Source organism: Symphalangus syndactylus, chromosome 3 (assembly GCF_028878055.3).
Source record: "Symphalangus syndactylus isolate Jambi chromosome 3, NHGRI_mSymSyn1-v2.1_pri, whole genome shotgun sequence".
NCBI classification, from domain to species: Eukaryota; Metazoa; Chordata; class Mammalia; order Primates; family Hylobatidae; genus Symphalangus; species Symphalangus syndactylus.
Genome location: NC_072425.2, coordinates 10,609,565 through 10,635,811, shown reverse-complemented (window position 1 = coordinate 10,635,811; position 26,247 = coordinate 10,609,565). Strand labels below are relative to the sequence as shown.

At 55.0% G+C, this 26,247-nt stretch overlaps 1 protein-coding gene across 4 annotated transcripts; it reads left to right on the top strand.

Annotated features, from left to right (window-relative positions):
- On the top strand, window positions 1–25,700 carry WDR5 (WD repeat domain 5). Of its 4 annotated transcripts, XM_055270445.2 has the most exons (15): window positions 4–70; window positions 308–471; window positions 4,420–4,558; window positions 6,173–6,281; window positions 6,964–7,037; window positions 7,395–7,484; window positions 7,780–7,869; window positions 8,083–8,166; window positions 13,677–13,732; window positions 17,658–17,704; window positions 20,210–20,285; window positions 21,084–21,117; window positions 21,437–21,511; window positions 22,299–22,386; window positions 23,687–25,700. In XM_055270445.2, exons 3-15 carry the CDS (start codon window positions 4,478–4,480, stop codon window positions 23,785–23,787), a joined length of 1,005 nt encoding a protein of 334 aa, XP_055126420.1. In that variant the 5' UTR covers window positions 4–70; window positions 308–471; window positions 4,420–4,477; the 3' UTR covers window positions 23,788–25,700. The 4 variants fall into 4 exon arrangements, with proteins under 4 accessions (XP_055126421.1, XP_055126420.1, XP_063492853.1 ...); XM_055270446.2 differs by having other exon boundaries at window positions 1–829; XM_063636783.1 differs by having other exon boundaries at window positions 28–829; window positions 8,083–8,163.
- Window positions 25,701–26,247: the final 547 nt, after the last annotated feature.

Genomic DNA, 26,247 nt, shown 5'->3' with positions numbered 1-26,247 from the left:
TGCGCACTGCGGAGCGGGCGCGGGTGACTCCAGAGCAGCTCTGCCAGTCCGCGGGGCTGGCGGGGAGCAGGTTCGTGTACCGCGGGCTCTGTGCATGCAGAGGCGGGAAGAGCCCCCAGCCCGGCAGCCGGCCCCGCGGGAAGGCGCAGCCCGGGCTTCCGAACCCTGTGAACGCGCAGGTTCCTGATTTTCCAAATGGGCAGGAATCGTCCTGCCCGCTCGGGGTGGGAGGCCACATGGGGGCACTGCGCCCGGGCGCGTCCCCAGGTGCTTTCCAAATGCCCACTGCCGCTCTCATCCGTACCAGCGATGATCAAGAAGGGGCTTGGTCGCCCGGGGAGGTGCCCCGGCCCGAATCGACTCCGGAGACAACGCCGGGCGACACCACCTGCGCAGGTCCCGGAGGGCCGCTTGTGTCTGTGTGCAGGGCGTGCTGTCTGTGGAAACCCGAGGGCACACTAGCACTTTCCTGTATGTATTATTATACTTCAGTTTTTAGGAAGTGCATTAGAAGGGCCTGCACCAGCCAAATTCGGGGATTAAAGCTTTTAAGCGGGAAGCGCGCGCCCCGTGCTGTCCCTTTAAAGCGTTGGGCCGGCCCGAGGCATTCTGGCCGCTGTCGCTGCCCGTAGCGCTCCTCCGAGAGGACGGCTTTGTGCGCTCGCCCCGCCCTCTGGACACCGCCCCCTCCCCTCGCGCACGCGCACTGAGCCCCCGCCGCCTGGCGCCCGCCAGAGCTGCCGCCTCGTCGAGCCAAGTCTGCGCTCCCGCCCAGGCGGCGGCCGACGCGACGCCCCGAGCGCCCGGCCCCGCCGCCGCCGCCCGGCAGGTAAGCGGGCAGCCGCCCGGCCCGGGGAACACGAGGCGGGCAGCGGGGCGGCGCCAGGAGCTCCCAAACCGCACCCGGCCGCCGCACGTGTTCCCCGCCGGGCCTCGGGCCAGGCCCAGCCCGGGGCGCTGTTCCCGCTGCAGCGGCCCCGCCCGGGACCCCCGTCCCGACCCCTCGGTGGACGGCCGCGCGCAGGCGCCTCCACCCGGTCCGCCCCCACTCGCACCCTCACCTCCGCCTCCCCGGCGGGCCGCTGACAAGGCCAAAGCGCCGGCACTGGGGCCTCTCCCGCAGGCGGCGTCCCCGGCCTCACATCGCCCCTCTCCTTCCACTGCCCCATTCAGGGAAGGACCCCAGACCCACCAAGCCACTCAGTCTCTGGACGTGGTGTGTTCCCCTCCTCGTAGAAACGCCCCCAGCCCGCTCCCGCCGCTCACCCCAACCCGAGGCAGCCAGGCTGCAGCTCGCTAGGTGGGGTCCTGGGTTGCAGGTCCTCGGTGCTGAACGGTGGGCTCACCGTGCCTCCTCGCGCGGGGCCGCAGACCTGTCGTGGCCGGTCTGCGAGAGCCATTTTGAGCCAGACCAAACTGAGGTCGGCTTGTTACATCGCTAATGACACTCCCTGCTGTCTCGCTTGCAAGTTTCCACTCACCCAGCTCCGTTTACTCATCTCCTCAAATGCTAGTTTAATCTGTGACTTGGGCAGGTGCTGTGCTAGCCGGTGGGGAAGACAGGTAAACGAAGGACCCAGGCGGGAGCCTGTCCAGGATCTGAGATAGGGAGAGCCAGGTTCCCACCTCCATTGGGCCGGCCACTCGGCTGGTGTTTAAGATGCAGATTAATTCCTATCTTTGCACACAGTATGCTCTTCTGACTGCATGCCACAGGCAGATTCCTGGGCTCCACCTCAGGGACTGAGGGACTCAGAATCGGCCTGTGGCATGCAGTCCAGGAGGGCATACTGAGGTTTGGTTGCTGGGCTTCAGGTGGTCAGGCTTACCTGGATGAAAAGCAGTGGCTGCTAGGAGGAACCAGGCAGCACCTGGTTTAGGGGCCAACTCCTCATCACCGTGCCTGTAACCTTGGCCCCCGCTTTCCTCAAGATCAGGTCTCCAGCATTCCTGTTCCCTCAAAATGATTGTTCCACAGAGACACCTGGGTGTTCATGAAAATGCCAAGCCTTGGCCCGGCGCGGTGGTTCACGCCTGTAATCCTAGCACTTTGGGAGGCTGAGGCGGGCGGATTGCCTGAGCTCAGGAGTTCGAGACTAGCCTGGGCAACATGGCGAAACTCCGTCTCTACTAAAAATACAAAAAATTAGCCGGGCGTAGTGGTACGCGCCTGTAATCCCGGCTAAACTGGAGGCTGAGGCACAAGAATTACCTGAACCCGGAAGGTGGAGGTTGTAGTGAGCCCAGATCGCGCACCTGGACTCTTTGGACTGTGTCTCAAAAAACAAAACAAAACAAAAAACCGCCAAGCCTGGACTCAACCGATGTAGAAACTTGGTGGGTGTGTTGGGTCAAGAAATTGCATTCCCCCCACCCCCCGACGGAGTTTTGCTCTTTGGCCCAGGCTGGAGTGCAGTGGCGCGATCTTGGTTCACTGCTACCTCTGCCTTCCGATTTCAAGTGATTCTTCTGCCTCAGCCTCCCGAGTAGCTGAGATTACAGGGACCGGCCACCACACCCGGCTAATTTTTGTATTTTTAGTAGGGACGGGGTTTCTCCATGTTGGTCAGGCTGGTCTTGAACTTCCTGACCTCGTGATCCGCCCGCCTCAGCCTCCCAAAGTGCTGAGATTACAGGCATCAGCCACTGTGCCCAGCCATCATATTCTTAAAAGTCAAGTTAAGGTTGTTTTGTTTGTTTCTTTTACATGTTCATGTTTTTTGAGCCCAAAGGGTGGGGCAGGTTGGGCTTGAGCTGGGAGGGGCTGGGCACCTTTTTTGTAAGACCGCCTATCTGTTGTTCCTCCCCTGAGGATGTTTCCAGGCATCTAGACTCACCTAAGTGAGTTGATGCTGACAAGAGCTGCTCGGCCTTCTGAGCTGCCTGTTTCACCTTCTGTTCCTCTGGTGTTTCACTTGGGCAGGGCATGGCCACACTTCACTCAGCTCTTGCCCTGGCCTGGCTGTCTCACGCTGGGTAGGACCTTTGCCGTGGACTTTGCAGCTTTTTGCTTGGATTTCCTTAGTTCCTCTCTCTCCCTGTATTTGTCCAGCCTGCCAAGGAAAAGGCAGCAGTTGGGTTAAATTGGCATGGTCAGGTTGCACTATGTAGCTGGCATTTACCGAGGACCGGTTTTGTACTGGCACTTTGTCCCCTGGGCAGTGCTACAGGGCCTGCCCCTCCCCTCCCCCACTCTTGTATGGTACTCAGCCCTAGATGCAGCGTGATCCATCTTTGCACAGGGAATCTTTGCTGCAGGTGAAATGGAGCCGTGGCCACACCTGTTCTCTGCAAAGTGGGTGTTGTAATTTCTCTGCCTTCCTCTTGGATGAAGACTTTGAGACATGCTTTTTGATGCCTTCCATTTTGCGTTAGTGTTACAAGCAGCCTGTGCAAGATTTCAGTTCCAAGCTAGAATTTACAGTGTGTAAACTCATTAGATTGATGGTAGTGCTAGCTTCCAGGATTCCGATGGCCATTGGTATTTGCAAGTATGTCTCAGTGGCTTTCCCTTTTAATAATGCTGTCCCTCCTTTCCGAGTAACCTGTTGTGCTTTTATGAGATGTTTTCAAGTAATGAATCTATTCCCATGGTAGAGGAAACTAGCTGCTTACTGTACAGATTTGGGGTAATTTTCCTTGTCAAGGTGAAACCGATTGAACTGCAGTCTTTTTCGTTCCCCTGCAGTGTGAGTCTTCCTCTTAGAAAATCGTTGGTGTACTTGAGGCTGCTTTTCCAGAAGGCAGGATGTGGAAATTCCAGCAGGCAGAGCTGGCTCTGGCTTGCTGTCATCTCTGTGTTTTGTAGCTCCTCACTGAGCACGCGAACCCTGTGAGCTGTTAGCATTCTGTAAGGCAGCCTCGCGCCTGCAGCCTGTGCATGGAGGCACTGGAGCCCACCCATGAGGCGTAGACCACTGGGTGCCTGCGCTGGTGTTCTCAAACATGGCTGTGAACGTGATCGCGTCACTTGGGGTGCATTTTAGGATTTGGATGTACTCCCAAACTTCTACACCCTGAAGCTCAGTCTTCTGTCATTTGGCGTGTTAGCTTTCTGTCAGGAAACCTTTTGCTGTTCTTTTTTTAATGTGTCCAGGGCTCTTTGAAGAAAACTGCATTTTGTTTGCACAAACTGCTGTATTCCTACAGACTTCTGGATAACAAAATAAGAAGCGCCCTTGAGGGTGGGGTCTTTCATTATGATGACAAAATGGGAGAGCGTGGGGGTATCAGCGGAGCAGCTGGAAAGTATTAGCAGGGACTTAGGGGAATTAATAGGGTCCTCAATTTGGAATGGTTTGTTTGCTACAGGGCCCAATATGGTAGTCAAATGTTTTTCTTTTCATCCTTTTTCCTGGAAATCAATTTTTAAAAATATGGTTTGTTTCTTGGCTCCCTGTTCTGCATCTCGCTCAACAGACTACCTCTGTCACCGGGTCCCTCCATCCGCGTCTCCTGTGCGGCCAGTGTCAGAGCCATGGCGACGGAGGAGAAGAAGCCCGAGACCGAGGCTGCCAGAGCACAGCCGACCCCTTCGTCATCCGCCACTCAGAGCAAGGTGCGTGCCCAGGGTCCCCTTGGGCGCCTTCCGGGGGCAATACGCTTACAGATTCTCGGAAACATTTCAAGCTCATAAGCCTAGTCTTCCCTACTCAGTTAAATGTCACTGCTAATTTTTATTTACTGACCACATATCTAGCAAATGCTTGTTGCCTGCTGTGTCAGGGATCCCAAATCTGTCACCTGGAGGAGGGAGGCTGTTATCAAAAATACAGATTCTTGGTCCTGATTGTAAGAGTCTCTGTAGGACCCAGAAAACATCTCTTCATAGTTGCCCCCACCCCGGCTACAATCTGACGCCCTTTAGCAAAGGGAGCAGGGCCTCAGGTGTGTTGGGGCGGGGTGGGGGGCGCTGGACCAAGGCTGGAGCTGGTGGGGGCCTCCTGTACTGTAGCAGGATCAGAGGTGGGATTAAGGTGGGGTGATGAGCTGGTGGGGGCCTCCTGTACTGTAGCAGGATCAGAGGTGGGATTGAGGTGGGGTGATGAGCTGGTGGGGGCCTCCTGTACTGTAGCAGGATCAGAGGTGGGATTGAGGTGGGGTGATGAGCTGGTGGGGGCCTCCTGTACTGTAGCAGGATCAGAGGTGGGATTGAGGTGGGGTGATGAGCTGGTGGGGGCCTCCTGTACTGTAGCAGGATCAGAGGTGGGATTGAGGTGGGATGATGAGCTGGTGGGGGCCTCCTGTACTGTAGCAGGATCAGAGGTGGGATTGAGGTGGGGTGATGAGCTGGTGGGGGCCTCCTGTACTGTAGCAGGATCAGAGGTGGGATTGAGGTGGGGTGATGAGCTGGTGGGGGCCTCCTGTACTGTAGCAGGATCAGAGGTGGGATTGAGGTGGGGGGATGAGCTGGTGGGGGCCTCCTGTACTGTAGCAGGATCAGAGGTGGGATTGAGGTGGGGTGATGAGCTGGTGGGGGCCTCCTGTACTGTAGCAGGATCAGAGGTGGGATTGAGGTGGGGTGATGAGCTGGTGGGGGCCTCCTGTACTGTAGCAGGATCAGAGGTGGGATTGAGGTGGGGTGATGAGCTGGTGGGGGCCTCCTGTACTGTAGCAGGATCAGAGGTGGGATTGAGGTGGGATGATGAGCTGGTGGGGGCCTCCTGTACTGTAGCAGGATCAGAGGTGGGATTGAGGTGGGGTGATGAGCTGGTGGGGGCCTCCTGTACTGTAGCAGGATCAGAGGTGGGATTGAGGTGGGGTGATGAGCTGGTGGGGGCCTCCTGTACTGTAGCAGGATCAGAGGTGGGATTGAGGTGGGGGGATGAGCTGGGGGGGCCTCCTGTGCTGTAGCAGGATCAGAGGTGGGATTGAGGTGGGGGGATGAGGTGGATTGAGGGGGCCTCAGGTGTTTCTGGCTCGGCTGGTGCTGTTGGTACTGAGTTTGGAGACTACAGAAGAGGAGGTCTTATGGGGAAGTAGTGGGCTTAGATTCAGATGTGTTCCACTTGAAAGGTACTGTCCATATAGAGATTGGTGGAAGGCACTGGGCATGTGGATTTGGAGCTCTAAAGATCTGAGCTGAAATTAAATGGTGGGAGTCAAAATCCAAACTGGTCACGGTTGGAACGCACAGTGGTGGTGACTTTTTGCTAACTGGTCTCTCCCACAGCCTACGCCCGTGAAGCCAAACTATGCTCTAAAGTTCACCCTTGCTGGCCACACCAAAGCAGTGTCCTCCGTGAAATTCAGCCCGAATGGAGAGTGGCTGGCAAGTTCATGTACGTAGCACTGAGGCCCTTAGCTGCTGGGAGAGGCGGTCTGAGCTGCAGACAAAAAACCGACGAGGGGATGGCTTGCTTCCTCACCTACCGCTGGGGGGCCGTAGCAGGCAGGCGTGTCTCCTCCTGGAACTGTGACCTCAGTGCTGGTTGAAATTGCCCATGGGGGCCAGGTGTGGTGGCTCACGCCTGTAATCTCAGCACTTTGGGAGGCGGAGGCAGGCGGATCACGAGGTCAGGAGTTCAAGACCAGCCTGGCCAATATGGTGAAACCCCCGTCTCTACTAAAAATACAAAAAAAAAAAATTAGCCTGGCGTGGTGGCACATGCCTGTAGTCCCAGCTACTCGGGAGGCTGAGGCAGGAGAATCGCTTGAACCTGGGAGGTGGAGGTTGCAGTGAGCCGAGATCATGCCGCTGCACTCCAGCCTGGGCGAGAGAGCGAGACTCCGTCTCAAAAAAAGAAAAACAAAAGAAGAAAGAAAAGAAATGGCCTGTGGGCCCTGGGAGGGAGGGGAAGGGGACTGGTCCTCTCAGGCACGTGGCCATGCTGAATGGGTTCTGAGCCATGTGGTTCGTGCTCATCACCTGGGGCTCATGTGGGAAAAGCTCAGACTTTGGACTCAGGATGACTGGACAACTGTGTCCTGCTCTTAGCCTCAGATCCTTTTGTTTTCTTTCAGCTGCTGATAAACTCATTAAAATTTGGGGCGCGTATGATGGGAAATTTGAGAAAACCATATCTGGTCACAAGCTGGTAGGTTTCAGCCCTGTGCGGTGAAGTTGACTGTTGAACAGGGTGGCTCTAGTGATCAAGGGATCAGGGCTGCTTCGAGAGCTGTGGGTTCAGGTTTAAGTTTTCCCTGTTGTTTTTTAATAGTTATTTGCATCTTGAACTTTTAACGCAAATATGTTTGACTTCCATGGAGGAATGTCTGTGAGGCTGGCAGAGCTGCAGAAAGCCTGCTGTTTTCCTCCTGGGCTGTGTGTCTTTTGTAAGGTTAACGCTAGTGGGACGATTTCCTGAGGGCAGTGGCGATGTTTGGGATTTTGACCTTTTGCCGACTGGTCCTATTTTGTCCCGTCAAGTTACTGCCTGTTTTTTCTCCCCAAGGGAATATCCGATGTAGCCTGGTCGTCAGATTCTAACCTTCTTGTTTCCGCCTCAGATGACAAAACCTTGAAGATATGGGACGTGAGCTCGGTAAGTGACACTCAGCGCTTCTCTCCAGGGGAGACGGGCTGCAGGGCATGGGGCAGGTGGCGGGAACTGAGTTGACTGCTCAGTAAGCAAGACTCAGTGCTCCTCTCCAGGGAAGACTGGCCGCAGGGGCATGGGGTGGGGACGGGTGGGGGAGGCCGAGTTGACTCCGGGGAACAGCCAGTCACTGGCAGGGCATCAGGCATGCTCTGAGCTGTGAGGCATTGATGAGTGTGACCCGATGCTTATGTTTGGGGGAAATAAGCACTGGAATAATACTAATAATACTCTGTTTTAGGGAAAGTGTCTGAAAACCTTGAAGGGACACAGTAATTATGTCTTTTGCTGTAACTTCAATCCCCAGTCCAACCTTATTGTCTCAGGATCCGTAAGTGTGGCTGGGGTGTCTTCCCTAGGGGAGGTGGTGTCGGATGTGGGAAGGCTGTTGAATTTGCTTATAGCCACCATGGAGAAGGCAGGTGGGCCCCGAGTCCTTTCCGTACTGTTTGTGGGGAGGATGGGCTGATGGCAGGTCTTAGGTTCTGGGGAGGTTTGTCCCCTCTCCTTCCTGTAAAATCACTGTCATCTCTTTTGTGTTCAGTTTGACGAAAGTGTGAGGATATGGGATGTGAAAACAGGGAAGTGTCTCAAGACTTTGCCAGCTCACTCGGATCCAGTCTCGGCTGTAAGTCCCTCTGACACAGATGGGGTGGTGTCCGGTACTGCGTCCCTCTGACATCGGATGTGGCCAGCTGTCTCCCTGAGGGGCGTAAGCCTGGACATGGCCTGGGCCTAGCTGATTCCTGCTGTCATGCCACAGTCTAGAGCAATCAGGTTGGAGGCTTGGGAGATGAGTCCTGTGTGCAGTGGAGGGATGGCGAGGAGGTGGTGAGGTGTCAGTGGGGTGCCCTGTGATGAGCACCAAGGGACTCTTTGTGCAGACTTGGGGGCAGTGGCCACAGGCGTTCAGGAGGTAGTGTACCCTGAACTGATGCACGGGACAGGAAGGGCAGCCAGGCTGGGAAGGGCACTGGGAGTGGTGGGAGCATAGGTGAAGTGTGAGTTTTGAGTGGAGTTAGCTTTGATGGACGGGGTGGGTGGGGATGACCCAGTCCTGGTGGGAACCATTGGAAACTGGAGTTCTCTGGAGAATGGGCTTTGCACAGGAACACATCCTGCCATTTTGCTGTTGCCATGCCATTGTGCAAACCAAATGACCGAGAGGCCAGGCATGGTGGCTCATGCCTGTAATCCCAGCACTTTGGGAGGCTGAGGCGGGTGGATCACTTGAGGTCAGAAGTTTGAGACCAGCCTGGCCAACGTGGTGAAACCCCATCTCTACTAAAAATAAAAAAATCAGCCGGACGTGGTGGCGCACGCCTGTAATCCCAGCTCCTGGGGAGGCTGAGGCCGGAGAATCGCTTGAACCTGGGAGGTGGAGGTTGCAGTGAGCCGAGATGGCACCACTGCCTAGGTGACAAGAGTGAAACTGTCTTTTTTGTTTGTTTGTTTGTTTGTTTGTTTTGAGACGGAGTCTTGCTCTTTTGCCCAGGCTGGAGTGCAGTGGCGCAATCTTGGCTCACTGCAAGCTCCGCCTCCTGGGTTCATGCCATTCTTCTGCCTCAGCCTCTCCGAGTAGCTAGGACTACAGGTGCCCGCCACCATGCCCGGCTAATTTTTTGTATTTTTAGTAGAGATGGGGTTTCACCGTGGTCTCGATCTCCTGACCTCGTGATCCGCCTGCCTCGGCCACCCAAAGTGCTGGGATTACAAGCGTGAGCCACTGCGCCCGGCTGAAACTCTGTCTTAAAAAAACAAAAAACAAAAACAAAAACCAAGAACAAATGGCCGAGAGTTAAACTATGCAGTATCATAAACCGCTGCATTTCACAAAGTGGCCAGAAGGTTCATTTGTTAACAAAGTGTCTGAGGTAGTTTCTCAGCCAAGCCTGCCCTTCGTTGAGAAGTGGAAGGAAGGGTGGATGCAGTGTTTGTCCCATGCTGCCCGCCCGTGTGCCTTTCACTTTGTGTCATCTTGGCGGTGGATGGGTTTAAGCATTTTTACCCTTGCAAGGCTTTGCCTGAGTGAGATGGCAGGCGAAGCCCTGATACTGACCGGATGGATAGTGTGTCAGGCCGGGGCAGGGCTGTGGGGTCTGAGCCCTGCACATAGCTGGGCCACAAGGCCCTCGCGGGCCCAGTGTCACTGCTGCGGGGAGGCTGTCTGCTGTGGGGATGGCACCACGTGGTCCTGTGCTTGTGGCTGTGTGCTCGCGGGCCCAGCCCCTTGGTGCCAGCCGCTGCCCTTCAGTACACCTTGGGTCACAGTCAGCAGAGCTGACCTTCAGACTGGGGCTGACAAATGAACACTTGTGAAGTAACCTGAGAAAGGGGTTCACTGGTGGCCTTTGAGTTGGAAGAAAGAATTCTGTTAGCATCCTAGAGGCCAAAGATAGTGCAGGTGGGACTCGCAGGTGATAAGTAGGATTTTAAAAGTCCTTTTTTCCTACAAAAGTAACGTTTGCTCATAAAAAAACAAAAACAAAAACAGGTTGGGTGCTATGGCTCCCACCTGTAATTCCAGCACTTTGGGTGGCTGAGGCAGGAGGATCCCATGAGACCAGGAGTTTGAGACTAGCCTGGACAACATAGTGAGACCCCGTCTCTATACAAAAAGCAAAAAATTAGCCAGGCGTAGTGGTGCACACGTGTGGTCCCAGCTGCTTGGGAGGACAGGGTGGGAGGATTGCTTGGGCCCAGGAGTTTAAGGCCGCAGTGAACAAGATGGTACCACTGCACTCCAGCCTGGGTGATAGAGTGAGACCCCATGTCTTAAAAAAACTGCAAAGGTGAGCAAATGTAGGAAGTAGAAAATGAATTCCCTGAGCCACCCCTGGGGTCAGCTGCCAGGAGGTGGAGTCGGTCCCTCTGTGTTCTTCTACTTTGCTTTTTTAGGTGCATATTTTCCAGGGTAGCTCACTCCTGTCCTTTAAATAACTGGTACCGCACCACAGCTGCTGCTCCATAGCTGTCTCCACTCCACAGCTGCTGCTCCGTAGCCGTCTCCACTGCAGAGAGGTTTGTGGGGCTTTGTTTTTTTTTTTTTTTTTGAGGCGGAGTCTTACTCTGTTGCCCAGGCTGGAGTGCAGTGATGCGATCTTGGCTCACTGCAGCCTCTGCCTCCTGGGTTCAAGAGATTCTCCTGCCTCAGCCTCCCGAGTAGCTGGGATTACAGGCACCCACTAGCACGACTGGCTAATTTTTGTATTTTTAGTAGAGACAGCGTTTCACCATGTTGGCCAGGCTGGTCTCGATCTCCTGACCTCAAGTGATCAGCCCACCTGGTCCTCCCAAAGTGCTGGGATTACAGGCGTCAGCCACTGCGCCCGTCCTGGGGCACCTTTGATGTCTGCACACATCTATGCCCTTGGACTGCTGGTGTGGGCCTGCTGTGTGAGCAAGGACTCTGCCAGTCACCTCTCAGTGCTTATGTGTAATTCTCAGTTTAACAAAAAGGAGTGCAGTGAGCATCCTGTTTGCGTCTGTGGCAGTTTGTGTAGGATGGCTTTGGAGGGGAAATGCAGTAGTCAGGATATGTGTTTAGCTTTTTGACAGGTACATTTTGGAGCTTTAGAGACTTTGAGGCATGTAGCCCCCTGCTAACTGCCCCCCATCCCTGTTCCCTCTCTGTCCAGGGTTTGCCCTCTCTGGCCAGGGCTCCTCGGCTGAGGGCCGCTGCCGACCCCCGTCATCCACAGCGCTTGCGCCCTCCTTGCACCCGGGACCTGTGTTTTTCCTGCCCTAGAGCTTCTGCTACTGCTTGTCTGCCCACTTGGAGTGCTCCTTGGCTAGGGGCCTTGCCATCCCCTGCTGGGTTCTGGCTGATTGCCTTCTCTCTTTCTTTTTTTTTTTTTAATTATTTATTTATTTATTTAGAGACGGAGTTTTGCTCTGTCGCCCAGGCTGGAGTGCAGTGGCACGATCTCGGCTCACTGCAAGCTCCGCCTCCCAGGTTCATGCCATTTTCCTGCCTCAGCCTCCCGAGTAGCTGGGACTACAGGCGCCTGCCACCACGCCTGGTTAATTTTTTTTGTATTTTTAGTAGAGATGGGGTTTCACCGTGTTAGCCGGGATGGTCTCGATCTCTTGACCTCAGGATCCGCCCGCCTCGGCCTCCCAAAGTGCTGGGTGTTTTTTTTTTTTTTGAGACAGGGTCTCACTGTCGCCCAGGTTGGAGTACAGTGGCGCGATCTTAGCTCACTGCAACCTCCGCCTCCTGGGTTAAAGTGATTCTCCTGCCTCAGCACCCCCGCGTAGCCGGGACTACAGGTTCATGCCACCACGCCTGGTTAAGTTTTGTATTTTTTTGTAGAGACAAGATTTCACCATGTTGGCCAGGCTGGTCTCGAATTCCTGGCCTCAAGTGATCCGCCCCCCTCGATTTCCTAAAGTGCTGGGTTTACAGGCGTAAGCCACCGCGCCCAGCCTCCCTTACCTACTTCTTCACACTTCACTTTTCTGGCAGCCTTCTGCTGGAGTGCAGGGGATGGGCTGTATTGCCCCTTGCACCTGAATGTGGGTGGAATGGCAGAGCTGGGCCATGTTTACCAGTGGGTGGTATTTGGATGTGGTTAAGAAGCTGAACAAAGCAAAGCATGGAGTTGGCCTTGTGAGTTTTGGGGACTTGTTTTGTCTTGTTACTGTTACATCCGTCGTAATCGTCTCAATAAGAGACTGTTTTGCACATTTAAAGGTAGGGATGAATGTGGTTAGATGGATCACTGTGAGTTAGAAAAGTACTTTGAGAGGCTGCCGGCCAGATGGTTACAGTTAAGCAGCTGGCACGGTGAGAGCACCCTGTCAGAGCAGAAACAGGTACTCACCCCTCTGTGTCTGCTGGAGAACATAGGGCCGTAGCACCCAGTATGCCCAGCATAGAGGCTGCCAGCCACATGATGGCCCAGAGCTCAGGGCTGTGTGAGGTACCTGCAGATTTCAGAGACCTGGCACAAAAAAATAAAGTGTCTTGTAATAACTTTTTGTGTTGATTGTGTTGAAATAATATTTTAGATACATTGGGTTACACATAATCAAAGTAATTTCACTTGTCTTTTAAGCTTTTCTAGTGTAGCTTCTAGAACAATTAAAATTACACATGTGGCTGGCAGGCTCTTGTAGAGTCTAGCCTAGTGCTTCTCCGGGCGTGCAGCAGCAGGCAGCATGCCCCGTGAACCTGTTCGCAATTTATGTTCTTGGACTCCCCCACCTGGACTGGTCAAATCAGAAGCCTTGGGGATGGGGCCTAGCAGTCTCTGCCGTAGTAGCTCACGGGTGCCTTTGATGTGTGTGGATTTGCCTCTGGGGACACATGGCAATGTCTGGAGACATTTTTGGTTATCACAGCTATAGGCATCTAGTGAGCAAAGGAAAAGGTTGCCACTGCACAGGGGCAGCACCACCCTGTCCCCCCGGAAGAGTCTGGTCTAAGATGTCAGTGGTGCCAAGGCTGGGATACTCCAGTCTAGACAGTAGAAGCAGACAACCTCAGTCCCATCCCCGAATCATTAAACCACGGCTTCCTTGTGTGGCTTGATTTCACCCAGGAAATGTATCAGCACCCATAACCTGAGACAAGACAGTTTCCAAAGGTGCTGTTTGCTTGTGAGAAGGCTTATCCTTGGCTGGGTGCAGTGGCTCATGCCTGTACTCCCAGCACTTTGGAAGACCAAGGTGGGAGGATCGTGTGAGCTCAGGAGTTCGAGACCAGCCTGGGCAAGATAGGGAGACCCTGTTTCTCTTATTAAGAAAAAGGGTGGGTGCGGTGCCTCACGCCTGTAATCTCGCAGTTTGGGAAGCCGAGGCGGGTGGATCACTTGAGGTCAGGAGTTCAAGACCAGGCTGGCCAACATGGCGAAACCCTGTCTCTACTTAAAAAAAAATATATATATATATAAAAGTTAGCTGGATGTGGTGGTGCGCGCCTGTAATCCCAGCTGGTCTCGAATTCCTGGCCACAGACGGCTGAGGCACGAGAATCGCTTAAACCTGGGAAGTGGAGGTTGCAGTGAGCTGAGATTGCACCCCAGCCTGGGTGACAGTCTTTTTTTTTTGTTTTTTTTGAGATCAGGTAAGAAGCAGTCGTGTCCATGACTTGAAAGTAAGTTTTTGTCTCTTCTCCCTCTGCTTAATTCTTAGGTTCATTTTAATCGTGATGGATCCTTGATAGTTTCAAGTAGCTATGATGGTCTTTGGTAAGTGAAAACATTTTACTTCATTAAGCAATGAGTACTTAACTAAGGGCCAGCTCTTGCACCATTCCTGCATCTGGGGGTACAGCAGTGACAAAAGACCCAAGTCCTTAATTTCCAAAGCTTCTCTTCTGTCCACGCTGCAGACGTGTTAGCAGATACGCAGTGCAGTTTTGAGGTTGGCAGCACAGGTGGTGGGGCGGCATGCCTGGGAAGATGTCCTTGTTGTTAGGATGGGTCAGGGAGGGCCTCCTCCATCAGACTTCAGCTCCGTGTAGACGCTGACATGTGCTGTTCACACGCTCGTGGAAAATGGGTGTTTGGACCCCTTGAGGTGAAAGCTGTGCTGTTCTGGGAGGATGCTGAGTGATGCTGTCTTGCCCAGTGAGGACGCATCCCCATCCCGGGCAGGTGAACCCGAGCAGATGGCAGCATAGAGAAGGGCAGGAGGAAGAGTGACAGGGAAAGCCCACCTAGGTCTCAGCAGGCGTTTGTAGTGCTTGGACTTGGTAATCTGTGTCCAGCACTCCTCAGGAGAAACAAGGGAAGTGGAGAAGTAGAGGTTAACTCAGCGAAATGTCTGATGGGAGCGAGTTGGGGGAGTGGAGTGTTTGGGTTGTGTTTTGGGTGTGGGGCGGACACATCATAAGCTGTTCAGATTGGTCACTAGAGAGGAGGGGGACGGTGGCAGCCACTGGCGGAATTGAAGATCTTACTAGGACTTCCTGCAGGGAACCCTCAGGTGGACACACACACTCGAAATCTGTTTCCCAGTGTGACTCCCCGGTGACTGTTGGCGTGGGGATTCCGGGGGGTCACAGTCTGTAGTCGCCATGCATGACCCCCCATCAGTCTTGAGAAGACGGGTCTGGTGGGAGAGGGTCATAGTCGAGTTGCACCCAACCACCGGCCTCCCATGGGCTTTACAGCACACGCTTCTGGGCCATCGCCTCGCGAGGTTCAAGCTGCAGTTGCAGCACTGTGATGGCGTTTGGGGCTGAGGTCACTGGGATGTGCTGTGGCAAAAATGAGGTCATCTGGAGCCCCACATTGGCCAGTAGTCTCCACGGTTAAAGCCATCGTTTACACTTGACCATTTACCAGCTTATTATAAAGGATACAATTCAGGAACAGCCAGAGGGAAGGGGTGCACAGAGTGAGCTATGGGGGAGCGTGGAGCTGTCAGGGCCTCTCTGGTGCCACCCTCCTGGCCCCTCTGTGTGTGTGTCACCAACAGGGAAGTGAGCACGGGACAGTCTCAGAATTACTCATGGACCTGGCTCTAAGAACTTTCTAAAGAAATCGGAAAAAGTATACCAAGGAAATTAGGAGGGAAATGGGAAACAAATGAAAATACAGATGATATAAGATGTGTTCTTTGATGAGGCTAGTAATGAAAACCTTTTAAGTCTCATAATGGAAAAAGCAAAATAAGCAAGATGAGAACTAGGAAGTGGGTGGAAGCACTGCAAGGGGAGGAAGCGGGAGTCAGAAGGCTCCGTCCAGGCTGAGCAGTGCCACTGCTCTGCCAGTAGCGAGCTCGGCCACAGCTCCTAAAGGGGCCCCGGGCATGGTGCCTTAAGGACCAGTCACCGCTGAAGAGGCTGGAAAAGGGGATTGAAGGCCTAAAAAGAACATAATTCCCTGTGACTTTATATCTGAATCCAGTTAAATAGCGAACTTCGAAGCTTATCCAAACGATTCCAGACCACAGACGGGAGGGAGCTCCCTGGTTCATTTTTTTGGATTTAGCATGACCTTGCTACCTAAGTCTTGATTGCTGGTCCCAGAGGAAGACCACAGAGGGCAACTCACTGGTGAACGTTGATGCCAGGATTCCAGAGGAAGTAGCAGCCTCCTGAGCCTACCGTGCACAGAAAGGAATTCCCACAGCCAAGTAATTCATTCATTATTGAATAATGAAAGGATTATAATGTAAACATCAGGAAACCTATTATCTAATTCTACCAACAGATTCAAGGTGTTAAATGTCCCTGTTACTAATTCGTACAGGTCAAAAAGGCGCCTGATTGATAATATCCAGCAGCCAACCCTTCAGCAAGATAGAGCAGTATTTTTTTTTTTGAGACGGAGTCTCGCTCTGTCGCCCAGGCTGGAGTGCAGTGGCGCAATCTCGGCTCACTGCAAGCTCCGCCTCCCGGGTTCACGCCATTCTCCCGCCTCAGCCTCTCCGAGTAGCTGGGACTACAGGCGCCCGCCACCACGCCTGGCTAATTTTTTTGTATTTTTAGTAGAGACGGGGTTTCACTGTGGTCTCGATCTCCTGACCCCGTGATCCGCCCGCCTCGGCCTTCCAAAGTGCTGGGATTACAAGCGTGAGCCACCGCGCCCTGCCTAAGATAGAGCAGTATTGTTGACCACTTACTGGTAACTAATAATTTTCACATGTGGTGACATGCTAACACTATCTCTGAAAATCAGAAGTGGGACAGGTGTGCCGGGTTCCCATGTTACTCAGCATTGTTGGGAGTTTCTAGTTAGTGTAAGAAAATGAAAAAATAGTCCTATGAAAATTGAATAGAGATACACATTTTTGTAGATATGTTTGCATGTTTTAAAATATTTAAAAGCCACCAACACTGCTTTTCAAATACCCATTTAACCCTGTGGCATGGGTACTGTCAGCCTTGCTTTTCAGGCAGGGACACTTACGACGGTCTCTCAGTTGGTCAGTGCAGGACCCAGACCCCGTATTAGCTCTGGAGTCTGGGCCTGGAACCCCCAGCCCTGCTGACTACGTGGTGTGATCTCGCGTTTAGTGCCATCAGTGCTTGAAAATTGACTGTTTTTCTGTATACTAGGAATTGCCAGTTAGAAGATGGGGAAAATGTTTCCATTTTAACAGTGACAAAAATGCTAAGATGTTTAGGAATGCGGCTAGCGAGAAAGAGCAGGACCCATGCAGGAAATGAGAAACGGAACTGAAAGGACACACCGGGGTTAGGTCTTGAGGGTTAGGAGATGAGGCGGCTCTGGAGAGGCCCTCCCGCAGTGATTGCGGAGCGAGAGGACATGAATTTGAGATCCATGGGGCAGCAGGATGGAGCTGTTGCTGAGAGAATTGAGAAGATGCAGAGTTGGGAGGAGAGTTGCTGCTTCTGGGTTTGAAAACCCTGGGTGAAGTGTCTGAGGTCCAGTGTGGTCTCGTCCCTGGATTATTGAAGTGTGGGCAGAACAGGAGGTGGGTGTGCAGAGCAGAGAGCTCCAGGGCATTCCCAGAGGCGGCTTCTGCATGGGTGAGAGATGGGAGGGACCGTGCATGGCGGCCAGGGGGTCTCGTGCCTGGGGAATGGTTTGTCCACGTCTGCCCCGAGCCTGTGCCCCGCTGCTGGCATCTGTGCAGTAGAATTGTGGGTGCTAACACAGTGGGCTCTGCTTCCAGAATGCGTCTGTATTGGCAGAAATCACAGAAACCCCGAAATTGGAACAATGTAAATGCCTGGCTCGTCCCTTCTGGGAATAGTCCAGGAGACTGCTTACGATACTCTTACATTTTTGTTTTGAAAGAAGCCCTCTCGTTGCTTGCATGTGTTTGCATGAGCGTGGGCAGAGCCTGCGAGCAGCACTGGGCTGCCACTCCCCCTCTCCTTGGCCAGGGAGAGTGGAGAGAGCAACAGGCTTCCCCCTCTGTGTTAGGGGTAAACCGTGGCTTGTGTAGGAGAGATCCAGAAGTACCCCACACATGGTTGGCACGTGTGTAGCGTGTGTGGACTGTTGATGTTTGTATGGACAGTGTTTAGTCTTTGTCCCTAGAATAGAAGAGAATGACTGTTAAACAGGTGAAGTGTAACTTTTAAAAAAAGATAGGGAAAAGCGTGCTAGTCCTAAAACTTAGATCTGACTCCCAGCAGGCCGCGTCAGATCGTAACTTGTCTGCTTACACTTTTTTGTTCTCTTTGCTTCGAAGTCGCATCTGGGACACTGCCTCGGGCCAGTGCCTGAAGACGCTCATCGGTGAGTGTGGCTCTGTGTGGAGGCTGGGTCTGTGGGGAGGCCTCCCCTGCTGGGTCCCTGCCCCTGTTCTTCACCAGCTCTTCTTCCCTCCTCTGCCCTGGGTCTGCCCCTGAAGGAGGAACCTTCCTCCTTGTCTGACTGTTCCGCTAGCTCCCTCTGACCGCCCGCTGGCCCTGTTGCTCCTTCTGGTGAAGTTTTCCTGCCGTGGCCTTTCTTTTGGGCCAGTCTGGGGCTCCTCCACCTGTGCTGTCGGGCCTCACTCCGGCTGCTCACTAGCATCTTCTGGGCACCCCCATCGCCTCCTGGCTTCGGGCCCCTGCTGTTGTGCCAGCCTCTTGGATCATTCCTTGAGTGACAGGCTGAGCACCTGCCCATCTGCTGGGGGTGCTGCAGAGGTGGATGGACGTGCCCTGGGGGCACGGAGGACAGGCCTGAGGTCTCCATGCCTCGGTGGGAGGAGAGGAAGGAGGGACATGGTGTGGCCTGGATGGGAAGGCCAGGTGCTGGGCAGGGTGTGGCCTGAGGGTCTGTGACGGCTCGGGGTTCCCAGCCGCCCCTTGCAGAGCCTGCAGAAAGGAGTGGAAGGGTTTCATCCGGGGAGTGTTTGTGTTTAAGAAGCCTAGGCTAGATGTGTGGGATGGGGCGCACCTTGAGGAGGGAGCTGGGTGGTGAGGATGGGGGAATGGACCCCTGTGTAGGGAGGCACCCTGTTTGCGCTCTATTTCTCCCTAGTCTGTCGTAGCCTGCTGGCCTAGCTGAGACCAAGCCCCACAGACTGGGAGGCCATCTGCAGCAGGAATGTGTTTCCCTGCAGTCCAGGAGGCTGTAGTCAGGATCGAGGAGGCCTCTTCTTGGCTTATAGACGCTGCCTTACCCTGGCTTCACACCGGTGTCCTGGTGCCTCCGTGTGTCCAAATGTCCTCTTGTAAGGACACCACCCTTGGGCCTCATTTTCACTCTGTCTCCCTCTTTGAAGGCCCCATCTCCAGTACATTCACCTCTGGAGGCCTGGGCTTCAGCATGAGTCCCCTTGCCACAGCGGGCTTTGTAGCTTCCTGCCTTGTGGGGCCAGCCTTTTGCCATGCATCTCTCCTGATCGGGGTCACATCACACTTGGTGTCCCCTGAATGGGCCACCTGTGCTCAGTTGTGTGCGCCGCTGTTGTGTGAGCTCATGTAACCCTCACGGCCACCTGTCGGGAGGGGTGTTGTCCTCATCCTCACGGCCACCTGTCGGGAGGGGTGTTGTCCTCATCCTGCATAGAGATTCATTCACTAGCCCAAAGCTCTGCAGCAAGCAGGTGCAGGGACTGGGATTCCAGCCTGGGCACGGGTAGTTTTGGGCGCCTCTCAGCCCAGGGTGGGGACAGAGGGGTCGCTGCATAGTAGTTTTCCCATTGGCGTCTCCTCAGGTCTAGCGAGTTAGACTCTTCTGGACTTCACTGAGACAGGTCGGCTGATGTGTACATTCTCTTGTGAGGCTCTGCCCAGGCAGCCTGGGTTAGGCATGCGGACACACTTGCCATCAGCTGTGTTAAGGGAGCCCGGCCCCCCGGCCCTCACTGTGACCTCGGCCTGCCTGGCGGTGTGATGTGGTATGCCCCTGAGGGAGGGACCGCATGGCCTCACAGCGTCTCCCGTGCCTTTTCAGTGTATGTGACCGGGCTGAGGGAGTGGAGATGCCAGGTGCCTGGCGAGGCCAGGCGTCCCCGTGGTGGTAATGCTGAGGGCTGTGTCCTTCCCGGTGCTCGGGACACACCAGCGCGTGCACACGCTTGAGGGTGGGTGGGGGGGGTCTCTGATGGGGCCCAGGGGTGGGGCCTGCACCAGGACACACCTTCCTTGAGATTCCTTCCTCCTCACTCGGGTGAGAGGAGACGCCTTCCTCCAGTTGTGAGGGTTGTGGGGTTGCCGTGTCCTGAAAACTGATCTGTACATCGACAGCTTCTGGGAACCCTGACTCTTTTTCAGCTGTGTGAGAAAGAGCGGCTCTGCTCTGCCCCCAGGGCTGCGGGGTCCAGCTGATAGGCCTGGGGCATTAGCTGTGGGTGTGACAACAAACAGATGGGTTCTGTGGGCGCGAATGCCCCTTGCGTCGATAAATTCTTAAAGGAGAATTTCTGAGGTCATTTCCCAGCCCTCTGTGCTGCTGGTGGTGGTGGTGTCCCTCTGCTGAGGTGGGCATTCGCCAACCTCATCCGTCCCCTGTGAGGCAGGCGATTCCTGAGAGTGCCCATGGCCCGGTGCCCCAGGAGGCCTGTATTCCTAAAGTCCTGGTGTCAAGGGGCCCCCGGGCCCATGGGCTTGAGGTGTCAAGAACCTGCTCACGGCTGCTGTGCGTGGCAAGGCCACCCTTCGGGGCACCGAGGGGTGGTGGTGCTGGCACTGGTGGTGGTGGCCGACCTCACTCAGATGTTGCACGTGGGGGATGGGGAGCGGGTCCCACCTCCTGTCCCTGCCCAGCTGTCAGCGCCCGCCCCGTGTCACCTGTCCATTTTTATTGCAGATGACGACAACCCCCCAGTGTCTTTTGTGAAGTTCTCCCCGAATGGCAAATACATCCTGGCCGCCACGCTGGACAAGTGAGTACTGTGTGGGACCGCAGGGGCAGACGTGTGGCCTCCCCAGCCAGAGACACCTGCTTGCCAGCGTGAGCCTTTGGAGAGCATGTTGTGGGCTTGGCACGGGATGCAGGCCCCTGGTGGAGCTTCAGCTTCTGGGCAGTGGCCTGTTAGGTCGGAGGGCAGGCCCCTGCCCATCCCTTCCCGAGGCTGAACCTCAGGTCCGACTAAAGGAGGATTTAGGGTCGGTTTTCTGGTTGAGTGACTGTGGCCGGGGCAGGCCTAGCCATCCTGCATGAAGGAGTGGGTGGTCCAGGGGCCTCCAAGGCCCTTTCTCTTTCTGACCTCTGAGTGCCTTGATTTTACGTCTCACAAAGCCGCTGCCCTCCTGGGCTGTTCTCTAAGCTCCAGCTATCCCACGTGTGCACCCTCAGCCCTGTGGGTCCGAACCTGGGCCCCAATCCTCTGAGGGCTGTGTAGTTGGGTGGTAAAACCTGTTCTGGATGTTTCCAGAACCAAGGGGACTTCCTCACCCTTTTGACGATGACCTGAGTCAGAGACAGTAACACCCATCAGCTTCCTGTTAAAGTCTCTCTTGGAACTACAAATACTTGCAGCTCTCACACTGTGCTCTCAGACGCCAAGTCACTGGACTTTGAGCCTGAGGGGCCCCTCACCCTGATGGGGAAGGGGGTTCCAGCCCCGCTGGCTTTTACACCTGGCACTGATGGTGGCTGTGACGTAGTGGCTGCAGAGTTGGGCGTGGGGACAGAAGGACACCTCCAGATGTGCCGCCTCACCCCTCTCTCTGTCTTGCAGCACTCTGAAGCTCTGGGACTACAGCAAGGGGAAGGTGAGCTCCCGCAGGCTTGGACCCCCATTGTGCGCCGTCCCTGGGTCATGGCCTCTGGTGGGGACAGAGCTGGCCCCAGTGATGACAAAGGAGAGGAGCTCAGAGAGCTATCTCCACTGGGTTTGGTGTGAATTCCTGAGAGAACTGGGTATTTGTAGGGTGGCAGTCTGCAAGTTAAATCTTTGATTGTGTGGGTTTGGTACTTGTACTTTTCGGAAATAAGTGTAGTGAGTGGTGAAATGCCTTGCTTAGAACGTAGAATTAAGCAAAATCAAGGGGAACCATGACTCTGTGACCAGCCTGTCCCCTCTTGTTTCAGTGCCTGAAGACGTACACTGGCCACAAGAATGAGAAATACTGTATATTTGCCAATTTCTCTGTTACTGGTGGGAAGGTGAGTCTCATAACCTTGAAGTGTCTCACCCGTTCCCAGCTTACTCTCCCGAGAGGTCATGCCTGATACAGGTTGCTTCATACTCAGAGACGCTTTTCCGTGCCCACAAAATGAATTTCCATTTCAACCAAAGCGCGCTGCGCCAAGTACCGGGGACACCTTGTCCCGTCTGTTTCTAGGTCCATCTCCTCCTTAACGGAGGCAGGCAGCCTGTTGTCGGGCTCTGCTGCCAGTGCTTGGCCGACACCTTCCGAGGGCGTTGGGACCTAACAGGTGGAGTTCTGTGTGCTCAGGGTGTCCCCGGGTGGGTGCACTGGCTCCGAGGCTGTCGGGCGCTGGCTCCGAGGCCACTGGGCGCTGGCTCCGAGGCTGTCGGGCGCTGGCTTCAGCAGGGAGGGGAGTGTGTTTTCCCGCCCACCCACACTGGTCTCGATGCTCCTGTCTTAGACCGGGGTGACTCTCGGGCAGCATGTGTGTGACACACAGACTTAGAAAAGGGTGACCTGAGAAGCAGCTTCCATCCTGGAAGCCTCTCCTGGGGCAGGCAGGTGCCTGGCTTCTGTGAGCGAGGCCAGTGCTGGGGTAGAGCAGGCGGGGCTGTCCCCACTGGGAGAGGAAGCCTCAGGCCTGGCTGGAGGGCAGGCAGGGCTTTTTGGTTGAGTTCAGCGAGGCAGCCACCAGCGGGGTGGGCGTGGGGCAGGGCATAACTGGAGATTCTGTCCCTTCCACGTGCACGAGCTCTGACCTGCTTTTCCTTGCCCTGTTTTCCCTGCTTGTTGTTACCTAGTGGATTGTGTCTGGCTCAGAGGATAACCTTGTTTACATCTGGAACCTTCAGACAAAAGAGATTGTACAGAAACTACAAGGCCACACAGGTGAGGACCTGCGCTCCTGCAGTCACTGGCTGTCTGCTGATGTGAGGACAGTTAGCGCAGGTGAAGCGTGGTCTGCCTGTAGGGTGCCGTCGTCTTCGCCTTCCCACCTCAGCCCTCTGCTGGCCCCATTGAGGAGCCGCTGCTAAGAGCTCTTGCCCAAGGCATGGAGCTGGTCACTGCGCTGCTGACTCAGACCCAGGGCTCCTGGCTTGAACCCTGTTTCTCCCTGTTCTGCCAGGCATTCTGGTCCGGAAGGTGTGTGGGGCTGTAGGACTTTAGGTGGGTGCAGCCTGTCCCACTTCACGGCGAGCTGTGTTTCCTGGGCCGGGGACAGTGAGGTCATCGCTGCCCCATTCTAGAGGCTCTGGCTCCTTTCGGATACCTGTTCCCTCTCCCAGAGAGACCCCCAGCTGCATGCAGGCCTGGTGGGCTCACGGCGGTGCTGGTTCCCAAGCGACCTGGGGTTGCCCCCTCTGTGGGTCCCGGCTGCCCTCTGCAGCTGCCGCTGCTTCCTCACCCTCTGGCCCTGCATTTCCACGTCTCATGGAGCCATCGAGAGCAGGGGGTTCGAGCCCTTGTGGAAATCTGGGGAGGCACTGCTTCTCCCTCCATGCAAGCAGCTTCACCCAGCCTGGGGTCAGTGCTTACGCTCCATGGCAGGCCTGGGCCTTCCCCCCGGGTCCTCGCCGGTGTTCTGGGGTTCCTTTGGTCTACGTAGAAGCTGTAAGCACTTTGATGTGGCCGACCTTGCACCACCAGCCTGTTAGATCTGACCGCCCTACTTGGGTGGTGGACTTGTCCTTGCTCTGACAGAGCCAGCCCTGTGGGGTGCTCTGGGGCTTAGCATTGCGGGGAGGTGGTGGGAGTGGGCGGCTCAGGGTCCGAGGAAAAGAGGGACGTTGTCAATAAAGGACTGAGGACTGTGAGGGGTCTGACTGCAGTCCTTGTGCGCGCCAGCCTCTGAGCCAGTCCTGCTGCCACGTTCCTCCTTGTGGGTGCCGAGCTGCTGCTGGTGGGGGCGTGTGGGGCTCCTGGTCTGCAGGCAGGGCTGGCACTCCCTGTGGCCTCCTGCCCCTGTCCCCCAACCGGCTTTGTTGCCCTGATACCGGCTGCTGTCCCCTCGTTCCCCTCCCCTGGGCTCCCTGTATCGAGGTTGGGCAGTGGGTGCTTGTCCTGTGACCTCCCAGGTGGCGGGCAGGCGCTATCCGCGTTTCTGGAGAAAGGTGGAGCTCAGTGTGGGATGGCGCCCCCGACCCAGGCGCAGGGATGGCTCTGGTTCTGACTGTGTCTTTGTTTTCAGATGTCGTGATCTCAACAGCTTGTCACCCAACAGAAAACATCATCGCCTCTGCTGCACTAGAAAATGACAAAACAATTAAACTGTGGAAGAGTGACTGCTAAGTCCCTTTGCTCCTGCCCTCGAGAGACTGTCGGGAAGTTGACCCGGATTGGCAAGAAACAGGGTGTCTTGGAGGTGGTCCCCCGGATCTGCACCTGGGGGTCAGGACAGGGCCTGATTTGAGCCTCCTCTTTGAAGATGATTTGGCTGAGCGGAAGGTGTGGACCACCGGAAAGTTCTAAAAGTTGCTGGTGACATTTCTTGCCAATTCTAACACTGTCTAGGGAAGAGTTCCTAGTCTATTGTGTTCAAACAGAGTCAACAAAAGTTTTTAATTTTTTATTACAGAAGGGTGAAGTTCAATTTAACATGCGTTGTGTTTTTTCAGTAAACGTTCTGTATCTTTTTGATATTCCATGACCCAGTGCACGCTGTGGCCTGTCACCACCACCGTGGCCCTGCCAGCTGGCCTCCCCTTTGGTCCACGCCGGCCGCCCCCATTCTCTGCTGCGTAGATGCCCTGGCCCAGGGCCCTGACTCCTCCATTCCCACCAGTAGCTGTTCCTAGTGTATTTTTGTCTTTCTGGAAAACAGCATTGTGTGGTTGTTTTCCGTGTAAAGAGCCATTTGTGTCTTAGGAGCTTGTGGCCCACACGCCAATAGCACGGTCATCGCACACGATGCTCCCGTTTGTCTCAGTGTCCCTGCAACAAGCAGCACCGCAGACTGTAATAAAAGGTGGGGTTTTGTGAATGGTTGTGGCAAGTGCGTCCTTGTGAAGCTCGTCTCCATGTGGCTTTCTTGGAGAAAGGCTCCCCTGGGGCAAGAGGGCGGAAGGTTTCTTCGGAAAGGAGGTGCTGAGGCTGGCTGCACCTGCTCTCTGAAGACGCCTTCCTCCCTAGGTTCATTGTTCAGTGTTGCTGGGGGAGGAGCGGGGGTGGGGAGGTTCTTAGTTGCAAAGGAGCCAAGCTCCTGATGGACTCCCGTTGGGATGTGGGGGATGCCTGTGGCATGGGAAGGCTCCCTGAGTCCCTCATTCCAGGTCAGATGCCAGTGGGACTCGTGCCCTATGAGGGCTGCAGGGCCAGTGCTGCCCCTTGGCCTCCTCAAGGGGTTGGGTGCTAAGCGTGAGCCTCGCCGTCCCTGCCGGAGCCCTCACCCGCCTGCCCACCTGCCTCTGCTCCTGGCAGTGTGGCTTCCCGGTGCTCACCTGCACAGCAGTTTACAGCAGAGGCCGAGCGGGAGCCTCTGGGGAGCGAGGCTGAAACCTGAACCTGCCCGTGGAGACAGTTGTGGTGAGGGTTGCCACACACAGTGAGGGCGGAGCAGGGTGGCCGAGGGCACAGGTCCCACGGGGCAGGGCTTTGGGGCTGTGATGCTCTGGGAAGCCAGCTTGGGTCCTGGGTCTACGGAGGGCCCTGGCCCCGGAGCCCAGCCAGCTCTGCCTCTCTCAGGGCCTGGAGTCCTGGGTGAATCCTGCAGATTTTTGGTTGCACCAGCCCAGGGAGGAAGGGGGGGTTTGTCAGGTGGGCTGTCCTGGGGGTCCTTGAGTGGCAGGGGTGAGGAGGGGATTATCTGAGGCATCTGGAGATGGATGTCCTGTGGTTTCCCCTGCCCCTCTGTTTCCGATGAGGTGTACGGATGAGTGACCTGCACTAAGAAGTGAGTTGCCACAGTGAAAATGGGTTGGTTTTTGTCTTCGACGCTCAGGGTCTGGGCGCCTCACATTTGCAGTCTGTTGTGACAGACACGGGGAGCTCCGCGTGCCAGCCTGTGGCTGCCCTGCTGTGGGGGTCCTGGGGCCGGCGAGGCCCCTTCAGTCTTGTTCTGGGAGTACGGCCCACTCCGGGGAGGGGGTGTGCTGTGCTGAGCGCTGTATCCCTGAATATAGTTTATTTTTTCTACATTTGAATTCTGTTGTAGATTTATGTAAAAATACATTCTTTTTGAAAATAAAAATTTTCATGTCTTCTAATTTAGTCTTGTGAGAATTTCTTAACTTAAAACGTAGCTGTCTCTGTGGGGTGGGAGGGCGGCCGCCCTGGGGCTTTGTCCCTGGTGGTGGGGGTGGTGTCTGGTGAGCTAGTGTGCCCCGCAGGACAGTCCTGGGTTTTTACAGTAACCTTAGGAAAGTCATCTATTTGTGCTAATTATTCTATGTATTTTGTATTGGTTTTTCCACTCTTAGGTATATACCTGTGTGCTAATTACTGACTGTTAGGCAGGTAGGCACGGATGAGGAGAGGTCCTCCAAAGTCCTGCTGCCACCACCATGCTGGGGAGTATCTTCCAGGGTATGCGTTACAAACTAACAGGAGCTTTCAGATGTGAAGAGCGCGGCGCCCCCAGGTTCCTGTCCCTGCTGCAGGAACTTCATTGTTGTTCATCGGCTCCTCCTGTTATTTCAGTACAAATCCCAGACATTCTACCATGTAAGAGGTGAGCGCATGGTATCTCAGAATAAGTCTCCAGAAGCATTATTACCACAGTGCCATTTTCATACCAAAAAAGTTCTCCAACCC

What these genes read in the sequence shown, in the direction of transcription:
- WDR5 (XM_055270446.2), top strand. Translation starts at nt 4,478, where the DNA reads ATGGCGACGGAGGAGAAGAAGCCCGAGACCGAGGCTGCCAGAGCACAG. An exon ending in AGTAGCTATGATGGTCTTTG is followed by an intron (nt 13,733 to 17,657) that starts GTAAGTGAAAAC and finishes TTTGCTTCGAAG; the next exon opens with TCGCATCTGGGACACTGCCT. An exon ending in CTGGCCGCCACGCTGGACAA is followed by an intron (nt 20,286 to 21,083) that starts GTGAGTACTGTG and finishes TCTGTCTTGCAG; the next exon opens with CACTCTGAAGCTCTGGGACT.